The 20488-nt window shown below is 35.5% G+C and overlaps 1 protein-coding gene across 1 annotated transcript; it reads right to left on the reverse strand.

The window, feature by feature from the left end:
* Positions 1-8649: 8649 nt before the first annotated feature.
* On the reverse strand, positions 8650-10953 carry LOC115970225. The gene has a single exon (XM_031089886.1). The coding sequence runs from the start codon at positions 10951-10953 to the stop codon at positions 8650-8652; it is 2304 nt and encodes a 767-aa protein (XP_030945746.1).
* Positions 10954-20488: the final 9535 nt, after the last annotated feature.

A 20488-nucleotide genomic window follows, 5' to 3' on the forward strand; every position in this document is an offset into this window, starting at 1 on the left:
TAAATCTCGACAAATACCCTTTTTGTCGAGCAATTGTCAAGCATCGGGCTGAAATAGCTATTTAAACCTCAATAGATACTACCTGTCGAGCTTTAAAATCCAGCACTTTTTCACTTGATTCTTGGATAGACTTGTATGGTTTTAACACTTGAACTTGAAACCTTGTTCCTTGAAGTATTAAACACATCCTAGATTTACCCAATTACAAGTAAAGTGCATTTTGTCAAAGGATTAGCCAATTCTACATTAACATATGTTCTTAATATGAATCACATATATCCTAACACATTCGTTTAGATTTTTTGGTGGAGGTTGTGGTTGAGGGTTGTTGGTGGGTTTGGATTTTTTGGTTGTGGTTGTGGGTTTCCTGTGCATTCGTTTGGATTTTTTGTGTAGCCGTTAACGGTGTTGATAGTGGTGGATTTTGGGCTTGTCGTTGGTGGTGGTGGAGATGGGTTTGGATGTGTGAGTTTCATATTCTTCATGTAGAGTCACGTGGGTAGGGAAAGAAGTCAGTTGAAAAAGTCTAACCCGTGGACTCCACATGTTGGAGTTAGAATTAAGTAAAAAAGTTTGTATCTTTAGCATTGTTCATATATACTAGATTAACTTATTTATTTTTTGGGATATGTACACACACGCACACGCGTTTACTTGGAAGACACTTTGTTTTAATAAGTTACACATGACAAGGGAAAGTACTAAAAGATGAAACATTAACATTAAATCACTATACTGTCTCCCTTCAAAAAGAAAAGTCACCATCAGCAGTTAAAAATTTTGTGTTTTAGTGACATTAATCGAAGGAGTCTTTGTTCCTTAGTGTAATAGGTTTACTCTAAGGCTCGTAGGGTTTTTTTTCTCTGTGGCATTGGGAAACACTCACACTACCTCTGATGGAAGATCTCACAAAACAGTGGACTTGTTTGTCATCTATCTCACACAAGGAAGGCCCCAAATTCCGACTACACAATGATATGGCCACATTAGTGTTCATCATTGCTACTAAGTTCCTTAAAAAGCGAGCTTTGAACATTGACGCCATTGCGACCACTTTTACACTTTTGTGTCGATCCAAAAATGGTTTCAAAATTAAGAATCTTTGGAACCATGTAGTTCTCTTTACTTTTGACGATAAAACCGAAGTGGAAAACATACTCGCTAATGAACCATGGAGTTTCGATAAACACCTTATGGTGTTGCAGAGGTACGATGGGGTAAGCGAGGTGCAAAATATGGACTTCAACCTCAACCCATTCTGGGTCCAAGTACATGGAATTCCAATGAAGTTCATGAACCCAACAGTGGCTGAAGGATTATGCGAGACCATGGGATAGGTACAAAGTCAGCCAAACTTAGAGACAGAGGAGTGTGGTGGTTTTATGCAAGTAAGAGTTTTGGTGGATATATCAGAACCTTTGTGCCAGGGAAGGGTGATATCCCTTGATGATGACAAAGAACTGTGGGTCTCTTTTAAGTATGAAAGAATCCCTAATATCTGCTATTGATGCGAATGCCTTTCTCACAATGATAGAGATTACGAACGTTGGATTGATAGTGAAGGCACACTAGAAGAATCAGATAAAGAGTACTGACCGTGGCTAAATGTGTCACCGTTGCTTGGGGCTCGTAAATCAGTGGTTTTTGTCCCCGGCTTCTATGCTAAGAAAGGTGGTGCAGTACCTGGATAGAAGAAATCTGGCGAGATAAAGTGGCTGACGACAAACAAAGAGCCTCTAGTCATTGCCAAACCAAATTTGGAAAGCGTCAAACACGGTATTTCCCCCTCCGTTTCAATTTCTGAAGATACTTTCCATACAAGTAAACACAAAAGTTGACCCTCTTCAACCAAACCTGGGTTTAGTACACTCATTTAATTCTGAAGATCCTTTTGAAAAACATATTGAGAAAATAGACCACGATCTCAGGAAATTTGAATTACCCACAGAGAAAGCAAATGCCAGCACGCCTCTATCAGATAAACACGCAACCGCCTTACTAGATAAGCATATCCCTGATTATCCTCAGTCCCATAACTCCCCTCAAATTCCTAACCAGACCCTACCACATCCAATAATCTCCTCAAATATTCCCAACCCGTCCTCACCTCCACCCAATACTAATAATAAAACAATTTCGAAATGCATTCTTAGGGCTGATGTGGAACATAAACCAAGCCAGGGTGTATCGAGTGGCACAAAACAGGCATTTCCTAATGACCAACAACAAATTGAGTTACCAAAAAAGAGATATGTGGTTTCTCAGGTTAATGGAAAAAACATATAGATATTTGTGGAGGCTAGGTTCCAACCCTGTCGAAGCAGTGAGTCTATTAGTATGGAATTGTCATGGGCTTAGGAACCTATGTACAGAAGATCAGCTTGCAAATTTGGTGTGGGCAAAAGATCCCTTTGTCATGTTTTTAGCCAAGACATGGACAAATAAAACTAGGCTAGAACAATTACAAAGAAGAATCCAATTCAAGAACTTATCTGAAGTTCTAAGGATAAATAAAGGGGGAGGTTTAGTGATTTTTTGGAAAGACGGTTTCCCCTTGTATATTGAAACTTCAAGAACCATATTGATTCCACGATCAACAAAAACGCTGAGAATGAATGGAGGTTTATAGGATTCTACAAGAAACCAGATACAAAAAAAAAAAAAGACATGAATCCTGGATAAAATTATGAAACTTGAAAAATCAAGGGTCATCTCCATGGTTATGTGTCGGTGACTTCAATGAGATCATAAGGCAATCTGAAAAACATGGAGGGCAATCAAGACCGCATAACCAAATGCAATCTTTCTGGGATGCACTGGACAAATGTGGTTTCATGGATTTAGAGTTTGTAGGCTTTCCTTTTACCTGGCATAAACACTTTGCTGAGTTCATAGTATGGGAGAGACTAGACCGTGCAATGGCTACCAATGATTGGTTTTCGATGTTCCCAGGTATGAAAGTGCACCATCTTGACGTAACAACATTTGATCATAAGGCTTTATGCATCTCACCAGAAGGTATGGATTGTAGCTTCCAAAAACTGTTCCATTTTGAACAAATATGGATGACTAACAAGGGATGTAGTGAGACAATTGAAGCAGTTTAGAGTGAGAGTTCTACTGACCTGTGGGCTTCAAGGGTGTTAAAAAAAATTGATAAGTGTGGAAAGGAGCTAGCTCGGTGGAGCAAGAGGTGTTTCAATGGTGTTCGAAAAAAATTAGAGAACAAAAGAAAGCAATTGAAGGGAGTAGAACAAATGGTTGTTCGAACTAGAGACTCTAGCCACATGAAAATCTTGGAGGGTGAGGTGAACATGCTACTCGGCATTAAAGCCAAAATGTGGATGCAACAATCTAAGGTTTTATGGCTTCAAGATGGGGATCAAAATACTAGGTACTTCCATAGTAAAGCCTTACAACGGTGAAGAAGAAATTACATTACCAAACTGTATGATGCAGGAGGTAGGTGGTGTACTCGGCAAGACCAAGTAAATGCCATTATAGTTAATTTTTATCAAACAATCTTCACCACGAAAAATCCCAGCAACATTGAGGAGGTGGTTGATTCAATTCCTCAAGTAGTGATTGATGAGATGAACGAAAAGCTTGTGGCAGATTTCACAATTGAGGAAGTTGAGGCAACCTTGAAACATATGGCCCCTTTGAAAGCACTCGACTCGAATAGTATGCCCTCTTATTCTACCAAAACTATTGGTCTTTGCTTGGTTCTGATGTATCAAACTCTATTTTACATTATCTAAATTCGGGTGTTTTACCTCCCCACCCCCCCCTGTCATTCTTTTATTGCATTGATTCCAAAGGTAAAGGACCCAAAATATGTGTCGGAGTTTAGACCGATAAGCTTGAGCAATGTTTTATATAGAATATTTTGCTAAAGTTTAACCAATCGTTTGCAAGATATTATGCCTTAGCTTATTATCTGGTATTGGCTGATACCAGATAATATATTGGTAGCCTTTGAAACTTTACACTACATGTGGAACCATAATAAGGGTAAGTTGGGTTTTATGGCTTTGAAGCTTGACATGAGCAAGACCTATGACAGGGTGGAGTAGGTGTATATGGAGAAATTTTTGATCAAGTTGGGTTTTCATGATAGATTAAGGCGAGGAGACCCATTATCTCCTTACCTTTTCCTCATGTGTACCGAGGGATTACATAGTTTGATAAAAAATGCAGCCACTAATGGAGATATCAAGGGGGTCTCACTTTGTCGGAATGGGCCTAAACTAACACATCTTCTTTTTGCAGATGATAGCCTAATCTTTTGCAAGGCCAAAGAAGATGAATACCAAAGATTGCTCAATGTGTTGGCCAAATATGAGATAGCATCAGGACAGCAAATAAATCTATCAAAGACCATCCTTTTCTTTAGTAAATCAACTATAGAAGAAATGCAGTTAACTATTAAGGAGATGCTCGGAGTTACTATGATTCAATAGTATGAAAAATATCTTGGCTCCCTTCCCTCATTGGCCGTAACAAAAAGGAAAGCTTTACACATATCAAACAGAGGGTTTGGAAAAAGATTCAAGGATGGGAAGCTAAGCTATTCAGTCAAGTAGGGTGAGATTCTAATTAAGGTCATGGCACAGGCTTTTCCAACCTATACCATGGCTTGCTTTAAGCTCCCTTCAACAATCTGCCATGAGATTGAAACTTTGATATGCAGGTTTTTTTAGGGACAACGAGGCGATAACAGAAAGATTCATTGGGTAAAGTGGCTGGATTTGTGCAAACCAAAAACACAAGGTGGCATGGGTTTTAAAAGGCTCTCTCTTTTTAATGATGCACTTCTGGTCAAACAAACATGGAGACTTCTTCATGATACAAATCTCTGTCTTACCGAGTCTTTAAAACTAAGTTCTTCCCTAATACATCGGTGATGGAAGCAAAAATACCGACCAATGCTTCGTACACATGGAAGAGTATTATGAGGGGACGAGATGTTATTAAACGTGGGGCAAGGTGGAGACTTGGCTTGGGCAACTCAGTCCATATCTGGGGGGATAATTGGCTGCCACTCAAAGCTAACCCAAAAATAGTTTCACCAAGAATTGAGAGGAGTGATACGGCCATGGTCAGGGACTTGATAGACCCGGTGCATAAAACATGGAGGGAGGAGGTTATTGATCAAACTTTCTATGAATTTGAAACGGCCATCATAAAAAACATACCACTCTATAGGTCTATACAAGATGATGTTTTAATTTGGCCTTCCAATCCGAATGGTTTTTACACTGTTAAATCGGGGTATAAGTTTCTACAGGAAGAGAATCTTAGTAGACAGCCTGGTCCGTCTGAGGTTGAAACTTTGAAGATGTCGTGGAAAAATATTTGGGGTCTCAAAGTCCCAAATAAATTTAAGCACCTGGCATGGAGAGCATGCAAAAACTCTCTACCGACCAAGATGAACTCGGTTCGTTGTAAGATCATCTACACTGGCACCTGCGACAACTGCAAAATGCATCCTGAAGATGCTGTCCATGCCCTATTCCATTGCCCAGAACTGACGCCCCTTGTGGAGTACAACGGAGAAGTGGAACCATGGCACACTTATGGCGTGCACCTCTTTGGTTGACATATTTGATTTCATTTTTGCAAGGAATAGGGAGCCGAAGCTGTTTGTCGCTATCATTTGGTCACTGTGGAATAGGCATAACAACATACGTCTAGGCAAGCCTGCACTACTACTCGACCAGGTGCTGGAATTTGCCCAAGAACGCCTAATCGAGTTCGAAACCAGCAACTTGATACCTTCGCGCCCCAAACAACGTCTAGCAACAAATTGGATAGCACCTGAGACAAACGGATTCAAGGTCAACTTTGATAGAGCGACTTTTGCCGAGGAAGACACTGCTAGCATAGGAGTGGTGATCCGGAATGACGCAGGTTTGATTATGGCATCTTTGACTCAACAAATACCCCTGCCAGCCTCGGTTATTGAGGTCGAAGCATTGGCAGCAAAGGAGAGCTTTGGAGCTTGCACTAAAGCTTGGCTTCGATGACATAATACTTGAAGGCGACTCAGAAATCCTTATCAAGTCCTTGATGAATGGTGGCAGCAAGCTAGCCCACTACGGACATCTTGCAGGAGATATTCTTTTCCTTTTGTCTCACTTCTCTAAGTCTAGATTATCTTTTGTTAGGAGACATTGTAATAGGCTAACACATTCATTAGCAAGGAGAGCATCTACACCTCCTCTTATGTCCGTCTAGATGGAAGAAATACCATCAGACCTTACATCTGTATTCTTGGCTGATTTGCACAATCTTCCTTAATGGTAATTCACAGTTTTGTTTCTCAAAAAAAAAAAAAAAAAAAAAAAAAAAAAAAAAAAAAAAAAAAAAAAAAAAACAAACAAACGAATGTAGTATAATGATCAAAAAAAGAAGAATAAGATATTTGGGGGACCATTACGTAAATTTATATATGACTAAAAATTGAGCAAATCATACGTTTCGTCCTAATAGTTTGGGTGATTTTAAATTAAATTTTATATCTGAAAAGTTTAAAGTAAAACCTCGAATTTTTAATTTGCCTACTTAAGAGTCATTACTTAAAACTAAGAAGAAAAAAAACATATAAATTACACATGCCACTTATCAGGGCATTATTAAAAAGACGCAACATATGGATACCAATGTGATATTTTATTGCCAAAAAAAAAAAAAAAACTCACAGAATGATAGCATATTTATTAAAACAAATTTATCTATTAGGATTTTTTATAATTATTCTGTAAGTTCCTTTTTGGGCCAAAAATCCTATATGTGATATATAAGCATTTTGGTTACAACTTATATGATTTTTTTATTTTTATTTTTTTGTTAATAATAACTCGGAGAGAACAGATTGAAATGATTTTGAAAGTTTATGGTTTTAACTTTTCTTTTTTATAAAAAAATTACAATTTATCTTGAAACTATCCGAAACTATTCCAGCAAATTATAGGATGATATGATGAATGATGCAATCTACCCTCAAAAATTTTAAGAAGAATAAATCATACTCACACTCCTAAGATATAGAAAAAATTTAACTCATTATACCTGATTTTCAAAAAATGACACTCCACTCCTTAATGGTCAAAATAATTGACACTTTGCCCCATTTGGTGGCAGAGTTTCATTTCTTAAAAATTGGGTATAGCAAAACTAATTCCACTAGCTCAAAAGTGTTTGAGGGTACCCAACTAAAAGACCTCTTAAGGGGATTGAGGCGAGGGAGAACAAAATCCTGGTTGAGATTTACATCAATTGAGGGAGTTGTTGTGTATTATAAGGAGGCCTAGGGCTTTAATTGGTAAAGAGGCCTTCTTGCTCGTGTGTGGAGACGAAAGAAACAAAACCTTGGGGGTGTGCTCCTATGTGGAGGCATGTCAAAGAGGACAATATTATTATGTGGGTAGAGCCTGGTTTCGCTTTGCAACCCTTAACTCACAAGAATTTTTTAAAATCCTTAAGGGTTTGTTTGGTTGAAGTTAGGGTGGAAAAATAGGAGGATAGAAGATAGAGAAGAGATAGAAAAGTGGAAGGATAAAAAAAATTTAGTTTTTCTCGTATGTGTTTGGTTAGGAAGGTAAAAAAGTGAAGAGATGGAAAACTTAATTTTTTAGTTGAGAAGAAAAATGAGATAATAAAAAATGAAATTAGTATAATTTTACTCCTATGCCCCTACTACATAATATAATAAATAATTTTTTGTAATCATCAAATAAAAATAATAATTTTCCATTATATTAGAGGTGAAAGCCATTAGTTAATTAAAAAAAAAATCCACCATTGATTCAAAAATAGAGATGCCGCCGTTAATTTAAAAACAAAAAACAAAACAAATAAAACCCTTTTTTTAATTTGAAAAAAAAAACCCCAATAATTCTCTCCCTCTTTTTTTTCTCTTTTTTTTGTTTTGTTTTTTTTTTTTTTTTTTTTTTGTGTTTTTCATATCCTCCCTAAAATCTACACAACCAAACGAACCCTAAGGAATTGAGCTACGCCTCACTTCCAAAGAGGACAATATCTAAGTTGGGACGTGACAATATTAGTGTAAGTTACCTTTTAAGGAAAATTGAAGGAATTTCAAAAGCAAACCCCCTCCAATTTGTTTGACAATGTGTATTGTGTGGGTGTGTGATGAGTCTCACATCTAATATTTACTAGATAAATATAGGTTTTATTAACAACTATAAGAAATCTTAATGGTGATTAGTCTTTTTGAGATATAGCGCATATGAGGTTAGCATTTTTCCTTGGATTATTACATATATGTAAAGGTCTTTTACTATTGTCTCACATTTTTCCTTAGGTCGTTCCATACATGTGGAGGTCTTTTACTGCTGTCTCCCTTTAATGTGTAGTGTAGAGATCTTTAGCAACATCCAAAAATACAATTAGATACATCCGATTCACGCAATGTTACAATCAGCTTCATCTCTCGTAGATAACTCGGGACAAAGAAAAAAAAAGGCACAAAGAAGAATACATGCAACACTGATAACAAAACCAATACAACACTAATGAAACGGCACTGACAACAGACGAATAGATCGAATGAGTTTCACATAATGGTACAATCCATTTTATTTTGACAGGTAAATTAACACGACCAATAGAACACTGATTCAACTACTTACCCACAATCAGTTTTGCCCTAGCATGGCCCTCATTGATTTGGAACTGCTCCCCCAGGCCAAAATGAGCCATGAGTAACCAAACAAAAGAAATAAGTTGTCCACCTTTACTTACTTCCTTTGCATGGGTAGCTGGTCTGCAATGACTAGCGGCATATGACAACATTTCCACCCATACTTTGATGATTATCTTCCATCTCTTCTCCTCGCCCAGTTTTTCCAGCTCTTTGGCCAGCATACATGCATCAAACAGTACAGATTTGCTTCTATCTCCCTTTACATAAACAGGTCTAACTTCTGTATCCACGCCAAGGATGGCATTGCAGGCAACTTTCGGACCGTGTTTTACTTTTATACCCCTCCTACTAAAGAAATTTTCAGTTTCGGCACAGGTATCCCGATATCTTAATTGCCCTATTCCAGCCACCGCAGACATCATGTCAGGCTGCTTCACTAAAAGATATATCATGTAATCTGAGAGGAGCTTGCTGAAATGGCATTGGCCGTTATTTTCTACAGTTTTGGCATGGGTAACGGAACTGCCTCCTTCAATATCTGCAGCTTTGGCTTGGGCTTTCTGAAAGCAGAGTTCAGTTGCAACGTGCCACAACAGAAGACTCTCATCATAAGCAACATTTTCGATATAGGGCTTTGCTATGTTTTGATAGTGGTCGTCGCTTTCCCAAAAGCCTTCTTGGATAGCATAAGCACCTCTAGCTGAGCATATCCTTTTGGTAGTTTCTGCATCATCTGCGGCGTCTTTGGATTTCTCTAGCAGCTCTTCAAAGATAAATTCCCATAGCTTTTTAGGGAGTTTCTTTGTTGGAATTTTTTCTCCACAGGAGAAATCATTTACAAGGTTCCTAAGACCATATTTATCAATGGTTTTATCGATCCAACGTCTAATAGGCCCTTTGTCTGCATATGGACTTTGCTTGAGGCAATAAGCTATGAGATTAAAACATGACACGGATTCAGACCACCTGCGAAGCAGACTTAACGTGTCCAATTCTTCAAACCCTTCAGATAGCGTCCACCTTAACTTCTTTCCATCAAGATATCTGTTGGCAATTTTCATATAGCAATTTCCTAATTGCCCATCGGCCCATTTGGTATAGATAGCGGCAACAGTCCAATCAGAGAAAAAAAGCATGATGAGAGCAATTAGATCCAGGCATATGGCACCATATAGTAAAGTGTAGGTGACCATGACATCAATTTCCACAAAACCACGCTTGTCCAAGGAATAGAAGAATCCAAAGGCCACCAAAACGAAAAGAATGGATACAATCCGGAATATGTATCCGATTTTACTATGCACCACAACCACCTTGGTATAGAAAGCTTCATAGATGAAGTTGAGTTCTAACTCTATCACTTGAAGCGCTTCTTCAGCTGTTCTTTGCTGGAAAAAATTTCGGCTTTCATTTCGCTCGCGGAAGCTGAAGATAAGGTCAACGATGAGACCCCTGAATATTTTGAAGTACTTGTAAGCATATGTCACAACTTCAACATTGCTTAATCTTCCTTCTTTCACATTAGCTGCAAGCTTTGATTCTTTACCTGGTTCTGGAGTCATTTCTATATGTGTTGGTAGTCCAGCTTCTTTCTTTGAAGAGTATTCCTCCATGAGCTTTGCATAGTTGGGCCCCGGATCAGGTTCTTTAAGCATGGATTCTCGGAACCTATTCAAGCTTGCAAGAAATAGTGCTAATGTCCGCTCAAGATACTTGATGATTCCTGCCCCAAACATTAACAATGTTGGGATCCATAGCTTGTTTTTCGGAAGTGTGAGCCAGAAGACGTAAACAGTCGCTACAAGTTGGACGATGAGGCTGAAAAAGTGCCTACGCCACAGCTCATTATCCTCAAGGGCAAATGCAGTTATAGTGTCTGGTCCACCCAAATGTACCAAAAGGAAGGGAGCCCAAAATGCCAAAAGGTCAACAGTTTTGCTGGAGAATGCGTCTCTCTGCTTATCATCACCGCAACTAGAGACTTTGAATTTATTGCTGGAAAGGTAGTGTCCAACACTAGTAACTAAATCTTCCTTATTACAAGGATTATTAGAGTCTTTGCTACCGTTAGAGATGTGTCCAACAGCAAAGCTTGCGGCCCAATCAGCCAGCAAGTAAGATACCCAGATGAACAAGATCCATATTCTTTGAGTCGTGCGTTTTCTGATAGGAGCAAGCAGTATCAACAAGACCTGTAGTGCCGGGCTTAAGAGAACCACCGCCCTGATATTCCATGAGTCCCATAGATTCTTCACAGTATTTGTAATAAGTAACAGAAACATATTGGCCTCTCTTTGCGCTCTTTTTTTTTTTTTTTTTTTTTTTTTTTTTTCCCTCACTCTCTCGTTGGCTAAAGAAAACACTATAATTTTACAACTGCTAACGGTGGAAAGTAGAATGCAACGTGAACAAAATGTGTGTAACATCAACAGTTATCTTATGATTTGGTCAAGAATAATGCTATAGTCACAAATTATGCTACAATATTTTTACAAACTGTTGATGTGACCAACTTTTTATTGGTTTTCACATAAGTCCATCATTAATATCACTTTTTCATTTACCAATAATTACTCACCATATCAGCAGTTTGTAAAAATTTCTGTAAAAAAATTTGTATCTCTAACATTATTCTCTAGTCAATTTTTCCTAATGATAAAATATTAGGAATAACCATTTTAGAAAAAGTAGACCAATTTAATTAAAGAGGTATTTTAACACTTATCAATCTTCTCTTCTAAGTTTCTCCATCTTTTCTTTTTTGCTTTCTTGATTGTATAGAATAATCACCACTTTACATTCATTGTGTCTCAAGTTCTTCAAATATTTTCTATGCACGTTTCTCTGTCTCTACAGATGTATATGTCTAATTAATTTTTCTATCTTAGTTACTCTTTATTTGCACCTTTAGGTGTGTCTAGTTAATATTGTTCCCTTTTTAGATGGGCCATATATTTCTTCTAACTTGTGTCATGGTAAGTTGATAGGTCAAGAATGTATTGACCCCTTTAGTAACTTAATCAAATTAATTAGCCAAGTGAAATTAATAAGATTCAATTACATGCAATAAGTGTGGTAGTACAAACAAATCACCAACGAAGTTAAATGTAGTGAAAAATAAATTTGACAAGAGTGATTTATTTACGAATGGGGAAAACCACCGAGGGAAAACCCCACTGGGTGAATTTAAGGTTACCACTCCCGAGAATCTACTATTATCAAAACAAGCGGTTACAAGTAAAACGAATCCCAGTACCTAATACTAACCTACAGTTGAACCCTTACCCCAATACCCAATTGGACTTGCAATGTAGTGAAAATCTCTCTTTTCAATGCATGGCTCCCAGTACATGACTAACCAATTGATGTACGGATCCAAGTACGTGACTAACACACCAACTTGAGAAAAATGTTGGCTGCAAAGTTCTTCAGTTCATCTAGACGATGAAAATCAAGAAGCTTCCTTGGTTACAAAACCCTTGGTGCACAAACATAATAACTTCTACAAAGCAGATGAACTAAGGCAAATTGTCTCCGATCACAATTTGAGTAAATAATCACTTTTGCATCAAGTTGCATCACCTTAGAGGGCCTTTAAAATAATTCTTATATATGTCTAGGGTTATGAGAAAAGAAACCCTACACAAATAGCTTGGATATGCGTGAAAAATAGATCTGGAAATCTGAATTTCGTAATTCTCGATAGATATATTATGTCGAGAGTTGTTGAGAATTAAACATTAAACCTCGATAGATTTATCTGTCGGGCTATCTGTCGAGATTTAATGAACAACACTTCTTCACTTGTTTCTTGGATAGATTTGCATGGTTTCAATACTAGACTTGAACTCTTGTTCCTTGAAGTATTAAATATATCCTAGATCTACCCAATTATAAGTAAAGTGTGTTTTGTCAAAGGATTAGCCAATTCTACATGGCATATGTTCTAACACGTTCCACATATGTCCTAACATAAGTAATGGTTTTGTAGATTTTCTTCCATAAAATTTGAACTTTCTAAGCTTCAAATTTATTATTTTTGTGCATTCTAAATTTCTCATTCTCTAAGGAAGATTCTCATGATAATCAAAGTCCATCATCAGATTGTAATATTACTCAAACATTTGCTAGGTATATTTAAATACTAACCATTCATAACCAAATACATATAAACTTGAATTCCTACTTCCAAAAAAAAAAAAAAAAACTGAATACTAAATATTAACTCAAACTAAAATCAGACCAAAGCCATGAGAGAGGTGATGATGGGGGAATTAAGAAAAAAAACACCAAATCAGACCAACCTAAAGTAGAGATGCAAGAAAGAATTTAAAGAAAAAACAAATCGACCAAAAGAAAGAAGAGAATCAAAAAAAGAAAAGAAAAAAGTAATCACTTTTTTGTGGGCAAAACATGAAATGAATGGGAAAGAGGTGTGCATGGGAAATAGTAATTGCAAATTTATAGAAAAGAAGATTTGAAGAAGAAGATTCAAAAAGGAAGAGAAATGGTTGAAAGAAGAGTAATGGTAAAGTGGGAAATAATGGGGAGAAGAGAAACCAAAAAGAAGGGGAAAGGGTTTGTAATAGGTGGCTAATGTGACACAATAGTAGATTAGAAAAATATTGCAAATCTTCCAATTACTATGTACAAAAGTATTAGACATAACAACTCATGTTACAACGATGCTATAGTTATTAAAATTTTATTATATAAAATTTACAAACGGTATATTACCTTTTAATCACATATAAAAAGGTAATTATGAAACTTATTTATTAGACCGATGCTAAGGATAGTACAATTTTACTAAATTAGAGTAACAAATTGATTTAGAAATTTTTAAATACAAGGCAAAAATATATTTGAAATGTTTACATATTATGTCCTTGATGTCACATATATTTATAATTATTTTCATATCAATTTGTATGTATTTTGTAGTAAAACTAACAGTAGTGGCATTTTTTATTTTTATTTTTATTTTTTGATTGACATGTAACACTACAAATTTTATTATATAAACATTAGAAATTGAGGTGTCAATTTTTAATTATAAAACAAAAGGTGGTGAATATATTAAGTAATTCCTATATTGCGTGGTCCATATGAGTGTGGTCCCATGAATTTTTTTGACAGTATCAGTTTGGCATGTATAGAACCTAGTTTGACTGGGTGAACTTAGGTTTGTTCTCCCCCCGGGCCCGACAGAAATTTTATTGAAGTAAAAGAAGTACAACGTCTAAGTATGGCTTTGATAACAAGCTTTCCCCAATAATTGACCTAACTTTAACAATTCTTAATTATCTACCTTCACTGAAAGATACCCACTGCCACAACACTTTATTTGTCACAAAGAAGCAAAATCTTAATGATTAATTTTCCCTTTTTAGAGAATATATGATTCCATAAAAGTTCAGTTATTGTCTTGTAAATGGGAAGCAACTCGTACTAAAGTTGGAAAGAAACAATTTGCGTGGTGGGTAAGAAATCTGATCCAACAAAAAAGAGGCTTCCTTCTTAGTAACCCACAAGGGTTGCCCTTTTCTTTCCATTTCTCGATCTCTCTCCTTTTTTTTTGAAGAGGTAGAAGAAGCATTTCACCTTTATGTTTAAGTTTAGAGTAGTTCACAATTTCTCTTTTGATGTAGAATAGATAGCACATGCCTTCTTGGAGTAGTAGAGGCATAGGAAGTCACAACACAATATCAAAGGAGATACTAGTAGAGGTCATCAGGGTGACAATGTCGGAATTGCATAAAATTTGGTAGGTTGAAGGGAAACGGCTTTCTGGTCCTAACTCATGTTTATCATGAATGTCGCCAAAATTTAGGCAAATTCCTTTATTAAGGCCCCGAAAACTATGCTTTTACTATTTATAGTAATATTTGTTCTTCCTTAATAACTTTTAGTTTAAAAGTCATAATAAGGCCCCGTCTGTTTTGAGACGACCATTAAGGTCAGTAGCTTATGATTCTGCATTTAACTCAATTTTGCCATTTTTGGTAAATTTCAATATTTTGTCACCTAATCAAGTAATTAGTGCGAATTAGGGTTCTAGACTCTTTTCTCAGTATTTATATGTTTTGTAACCCTCAGAAGGAAATCAAATTATTATCAATAAACACGAACTTTTGTCAAATTAATTCTCTGGTGGAATCTAGTTTTCTTCTCCTTGTGGATTTAGGGAAACCCCTCATGAATTCAAGATTTACCACCAGGAACTAATAGTTTAGTTTCTGTTCCATCAAGAGAGTATTGTGTGTGCTTTCTTTAGGCTTCTGCAACATCATCTTTTTATCTTTAAAATCAATTAATATTCCTTTCTATATTTGGAAAATGAGTAAATACACCCAATTTGTTACTTTCACAATGAGATCTAACGGGATTTTTTTTTTTCCAAATTAACACTTATTTTCAAATTATTTTGTTAGTTAGCAACGTTTTAAACTATTTAGGAAACTAAGCAAATCGAGTATGATAGAGTCGAGTTCCACAGAACTCGAGTTTCGGAGACACGATTTATATGGAAATCGAGTCCTTCAGACTTGAGTTCCTTAAAGCAAATTCAGAAAAAACAATGCTGAAACCTAGCAACCAAGCAACAAAAAACACAGGAATGCCCACAACAAGATCGCTGCAATGCAACGGTTCAGAGTGAGAATGTGGCAATGCCCACAACAAGAATGCGGCAACGCACTAACAATGGTTCAGATTCTCTCTCTCTCTCTCTCTCTCTCTCTCTCTCTCTCTCTCTAAACCAGATTTGTAAAAACCCTATCCTTTGGGTTTAAGGTATTTTCTGAATTTTGATTTGGGTAGAAAGAAAATCATATTCTCACTCTCTCTCTAAAGATTTGTAAAAATAGAGACTTTGATTTTGGGTATTTTTTGAATTTTTGATTTAGGCGTTAAGAAAGGAAAAAGAAGGAAGAACAGAAAGAAGTGGAACTAGAATTGGAACTGGAACTTGAGTCCCTAAAACTCAAGTTCCATGTAGAAATCGAGATTCACAGACTCGATGTGCTACAGTAAACTTGAGTTTTTCAAACTTGAGATGTTAGTTTCCCAAATGATTTAGAAACGTTCCTAACTAACGAAATTGTTTGAGAAATGATGTAATTTTGAAAAAAAAAAAATCCAAATCTAATGGAACCTTTTGAAGAAATTATTAGTAGTACACGGTACACTAGAAGAAAAAGAAAAAAATAATTGAGAATTGTATTGTTGTTTTCTTGATTTAATTTGTAATCATTGTGATTAGGTTAGATTTAACTTAAAAAATAATGAATTTGAGGTATTTACTCAATTCCCAAACATAGAAAGGGAAATTGATTGGTTTCAAAGATGAGAGAGGGAATTGTGAACTACTCCAAACATAGAGGTGGAAGATTGTTAGGGTCATATTTTATGTAATTGGTTAATCCTTTGACAAAATACACTTTACTTGTAATTGGGTAAATCTAAGATGAGTTTAATACATCAAGAAATATGTTATTCAAGCATATCAAGTGTTCGTATTAAAAGACATGAAAATTGGACCAAGAAACAAGAGAAGTTGTTCATTAAGTCTCGACAAATAGCTCGACAAATGCCTGCTATCGAGACTTAATGTGAACTTGATAGATAGCTTGAGAGTAGCTTGATCTATTGAAAATTACGTTTTTCAGTTTTCTAGATCTGAAATTCGGCCCAGGCTTATGTATTTGTTTAAGGTTTCTTTTCTCACAACCCTAGATGTATATAAAGTTTATTTTAAGAGCCATCATATACAGATATAGTGACCTAGAGATTTATTTTCTCTAAGAGAAGCTACTACATTTATACGCCATAGGATTTTGTATCTAAATGCTTCCTGATCTTCATTATTGATGAAGTGAAAAACTTTACAGCCAATAACATCATTCAAAATTGCTAGAGTTAGTCACATACAAGAATCCATGTAAAGGCTTAGTCACAAATTGGAGATTTGTGCATCAAGGGAAAGAAGGCTACTGCAAGATCAAGTTCAATTGGGTTTTGAAGCGAAGGTTCAACTATAGGTTGGTATTTTAGGATAGGCCAAGGTAGTGGTAAGATTCTTTATACTTGTAACTGTTTGATTGTTGATCAATGGATTCTTGAGAGTGGTGACCTTAAAATCACCCGGTGGGGTTTTTGCCTTCTGAGAGGTTTTTCCCATTTGTCAACAAATCACCATGTCAATTTAATTTCCACTACATTTAGTTTATTGGTGATTTGTTGGTGCCTTCACGATTTGTCTAAAATTGAACCTAATTACTCAACTTGGGTAATTGAATTATTTAACCGAGGTCAAGCTATTTTAACTTAACAAAAATGATTTCTAGTTTTTGTTATTGCTTTGTAGATTTTTAGTTACCATGTGAGAGACACATGTTGTGTTAAAAGTTTGTTTAGTTCATTAGTTTAGGCAGTTAGTTTGTTAGCCCTCTCCTCTAGTATATATAAATAGAGGATTGTATCATCTTATTAATCACAGAATCATTTTCACAATTCTTTCTCTTAGCCATATCATTTGGGAAATTCTTACATAGTCTTAGAGCATTGCTTTGGGCTCTCATAAAGGGACTGGGCCCCATTGTAGGTTCTACATATGGGGCCAACATCCTTTATGAGAGCTCGGAAAAGTGCTTCAAGAATATTTAATATTTTTTTGCTTCATACAAAAATGAACATATATCAATATCAATCCCTACCAATGATGTTGCAAAGGCTATCGCTCCTAGGCCCTCTCCTATACTTTCAATATCTCATTTCTCCTACATAATTATAAATCAAATCAATACTAGTACCACAACATTTTACACAATTTTTATCATAACTCATCAAGTGGCAAGTTGTGAGTGGTAGAGAAAAAATGGTGCGTCCAGTTGGAGAAAAAATGGTAGGTCCATGTGGGTTCATCACCCACTACGTGCCGGGCCATGAACAGTGAACCCACATGCATCCAACATTTTTCTCCACCACTCTGATGTCATGGAAGCGTGAAGATATCACACACGATGTTCTCTTTGATGAAATAGAAACTAAACTGTTTCTAGTAGTAAACCTCGAATCCATGAGGGTTTTCTTCGAATCCACAAGGAGATAAATTGAAATCCACAAAAGAAGAAAATTTGACAAAAGTCTGTGTTTATTGATAATAGTCTAATTTGCCTCTGACAACTACAAGAAATATAAATACTAAGAAAAAAAGTTAAAAACCCTAATTTGCATTAATTACGCAATTAGGTGACAAAATGCCTATTATCATAAACTACTGACCTTAAGGGTCATCCCAAAACAAGCAGGACCTTGTTCTGACTTTTGAACAAAAAGTTATTAAGGAAACAAAAATTACTATAAATGGCAAAAATGCAGTGTTCAGGGCCTAAATGAAGGAATTTGCCATTTTCAAGGGACACTTCGTAGGCAAGCAACAACTATTGCTCAAAAGGCCCTTTTGCTTTAGCCTACCAAATTTCATGCAATTCCAACTCCATCACCCAAATGATTTCTACTAGTGTCTTTTTGCCTTGAGTGATTTTAGGCGCACTTGGGACTCCAGAAAGGCCATGGCGGTCTGTTCTACATCACACTCACAACTTGCCATGCAGTGGCAGTTCTAAGAATTTTTTTTATTGTGGTCACTAAGAAATTTAAACTATACAAAATCTAATAAAGTGATAACTTGAATATTTGCTACAATTGTGAGTCGAGTCATTAAGGAGAGTAAAATTGTTGTAACTGCAAAGCCCCGAAAAGAATATAACTGTCATCACCATCAAGGAGAACTGGCAACCAAAATATTTTTAATGGTACCATTTTTTAGGGAAAAATGAAATTAGAGATTATTTTTATTGAATAGGTTGAACAAGCTACAAATTTGAATATTTAGCAACTTTTATCTTTTTGTTTTATAATATGCTTTTTGTTGAATAATTAGATCACTTGTTATTGTTTGGTCATATCTTGTTTTTGTTTGGTTTATGTTTGTTGTTATTTGGGCTAATATTTATTATTGTTATTGAAGTTTTTTTTTTTTTTTTTTTTTTTTTTTTAAAATTTTATAAAAGTGATTGAGGATTATGTTTGGGGGGCAGAATTTATTTTGGAGTAATGCTACGTCCACAATATTTACAATAAATCTTATGCAAAAAACTGTTATTGATGGGTAAAAAAATAATATCATTACTGAGCCCAAATTAGAATCAATAAAAACTTATCACGTTGGATTTGTTGTAAAATTATTGTGCAAATGTTGTGAATGTAGCATTATTCTTATTTTTATTGAACCAAACTTTTTGTAATTCTCAAGTTAAGGGATTCAACATTTTTATTAGGGTGGTCACAATAGATTAGTTTAACATATAAATTTTTTTTTTTTGGCGTGTGTACATATAAAATTTTTTGCTAGTCAAGATGATCTTATGACCACCCTAGCTTGCATGTAGAACCTCCAATGTTGCCACATGGCAAGTTATGTCAAATGTTGTAGATCTAGCGTTGCTATATAAATCTTGAGCAATACTAGGAGAAGTTTTATCTTTTAATGCTTTAATTCTATTTAGTGGTACTCAACGTGCATCAGCAGTGTACATCTCAATAGCGTGTTAGAATAAATATGAAAATTAAGGTCATATGAAATAATGCCATAATGGCTTCGATGGACAAACATGCAAGGAGTATTATATAAGAAGATGTTGTAATTTATTTAGTAAAAATCCATTAATGAATTATGGAGGCCAAAATGGGCAAATGCCCCTTTCACACAAAAAATCCAACATTCTGCCACCTTTCCCAAACTAATTAGGGAAATACCCCTCTTTTGAAACTCGATTTTTTCAAAATCGAGTTAAAAAAAAAAAAAAAAAATATTTTGGAGCCCTATAGTGGCGTTTTAAGGAGCTTATAGTGACGTTTTAAGGACCTATAGTAGCGTTTTGGAACTCGAGGTCCTTGCAAGGTTTTTATTTTTTATACCATTAACTCAAGTTCATGGAGCTCGAGTTCCAAAACGCCACTATAAGCTCCTTAAAACGCCACTATAGGGCTTAACTCGATTTTGAGAAAATTGAGTTACAGAACAGGGACATTTCCCTAATTAGTTTAGGAAAGGGGGCAAAATGCTAGAAAGTTTGTGTGAAAGGGGCATTTGCCAATTTTCTTCGAATTACAAAATTCAGATTTAATTATACAATAATGTGATACCAGTAGAGAACAACAACCAATCCCTCTCACAATTGCTTTTGTTTGATTGATTTGATCCAATAGTCTCCATCCACACTCTATGCTAGTTGTCACTAATGCTTTAAATATCGTCGCTAATATAATTAGCAACGAAAAATGTCGTCACTAACTTTCGTTAAACAAAAAAAGGTAACAAAAAAGTTTTTTAGTTATGATATTAATGTCATTACAAATACAATACTATTGACAACGACAAAGTCATTGCTAATAGTGACAATTGTCTTCATAAATAATTCGAGAACCCAAGACGAAATGTCGTCGCTACAAGCTCATTAGTAGTGACGAATTTTTTTCTCATTGCTAGTAGATTATTATTAATGATGACATTTTTGTTGTCACTAATATGTCATTACTAGCGATGACGTTTGCTTTCGTCACAAATAATGATATATTAGTGACCACAAACATGTCATCACTAAAAATTGCATATTAGCGATAATATTGTTTTTCGTCACTAATGATATGATGAAATATTAGTGACGACAATGTCATCAATAATAACATTTTACATTTTTTTGGATTTTTCTATAAAATTTGCATTTTTAATTTTACATGAGTACCTAATGG

This window comes from Quercus lobata, chromosome 12 (genome assembly GCF_001633185.2).
Source record: "Quercus lobata isolate SW786 chromosome 12, ValleyOak3.0 Primary Assembly, whole genome shotgun sequence".
NCBI lineage: Eukaryota > Viridiplantae > Streptophyta > Magnoliopsida > Fagales > Fagaceae > Quercus > Quercus lobata.

Excerpts from the sequence above, each read along its gene's own strand:
- LOC115970225 (XM_031089886.1), bottom strand. The coding sequence starts at position 10,953 with ATGTTTCTGTTACTTATTACAAATACTGTGAAGAATCTATGGGACTCA.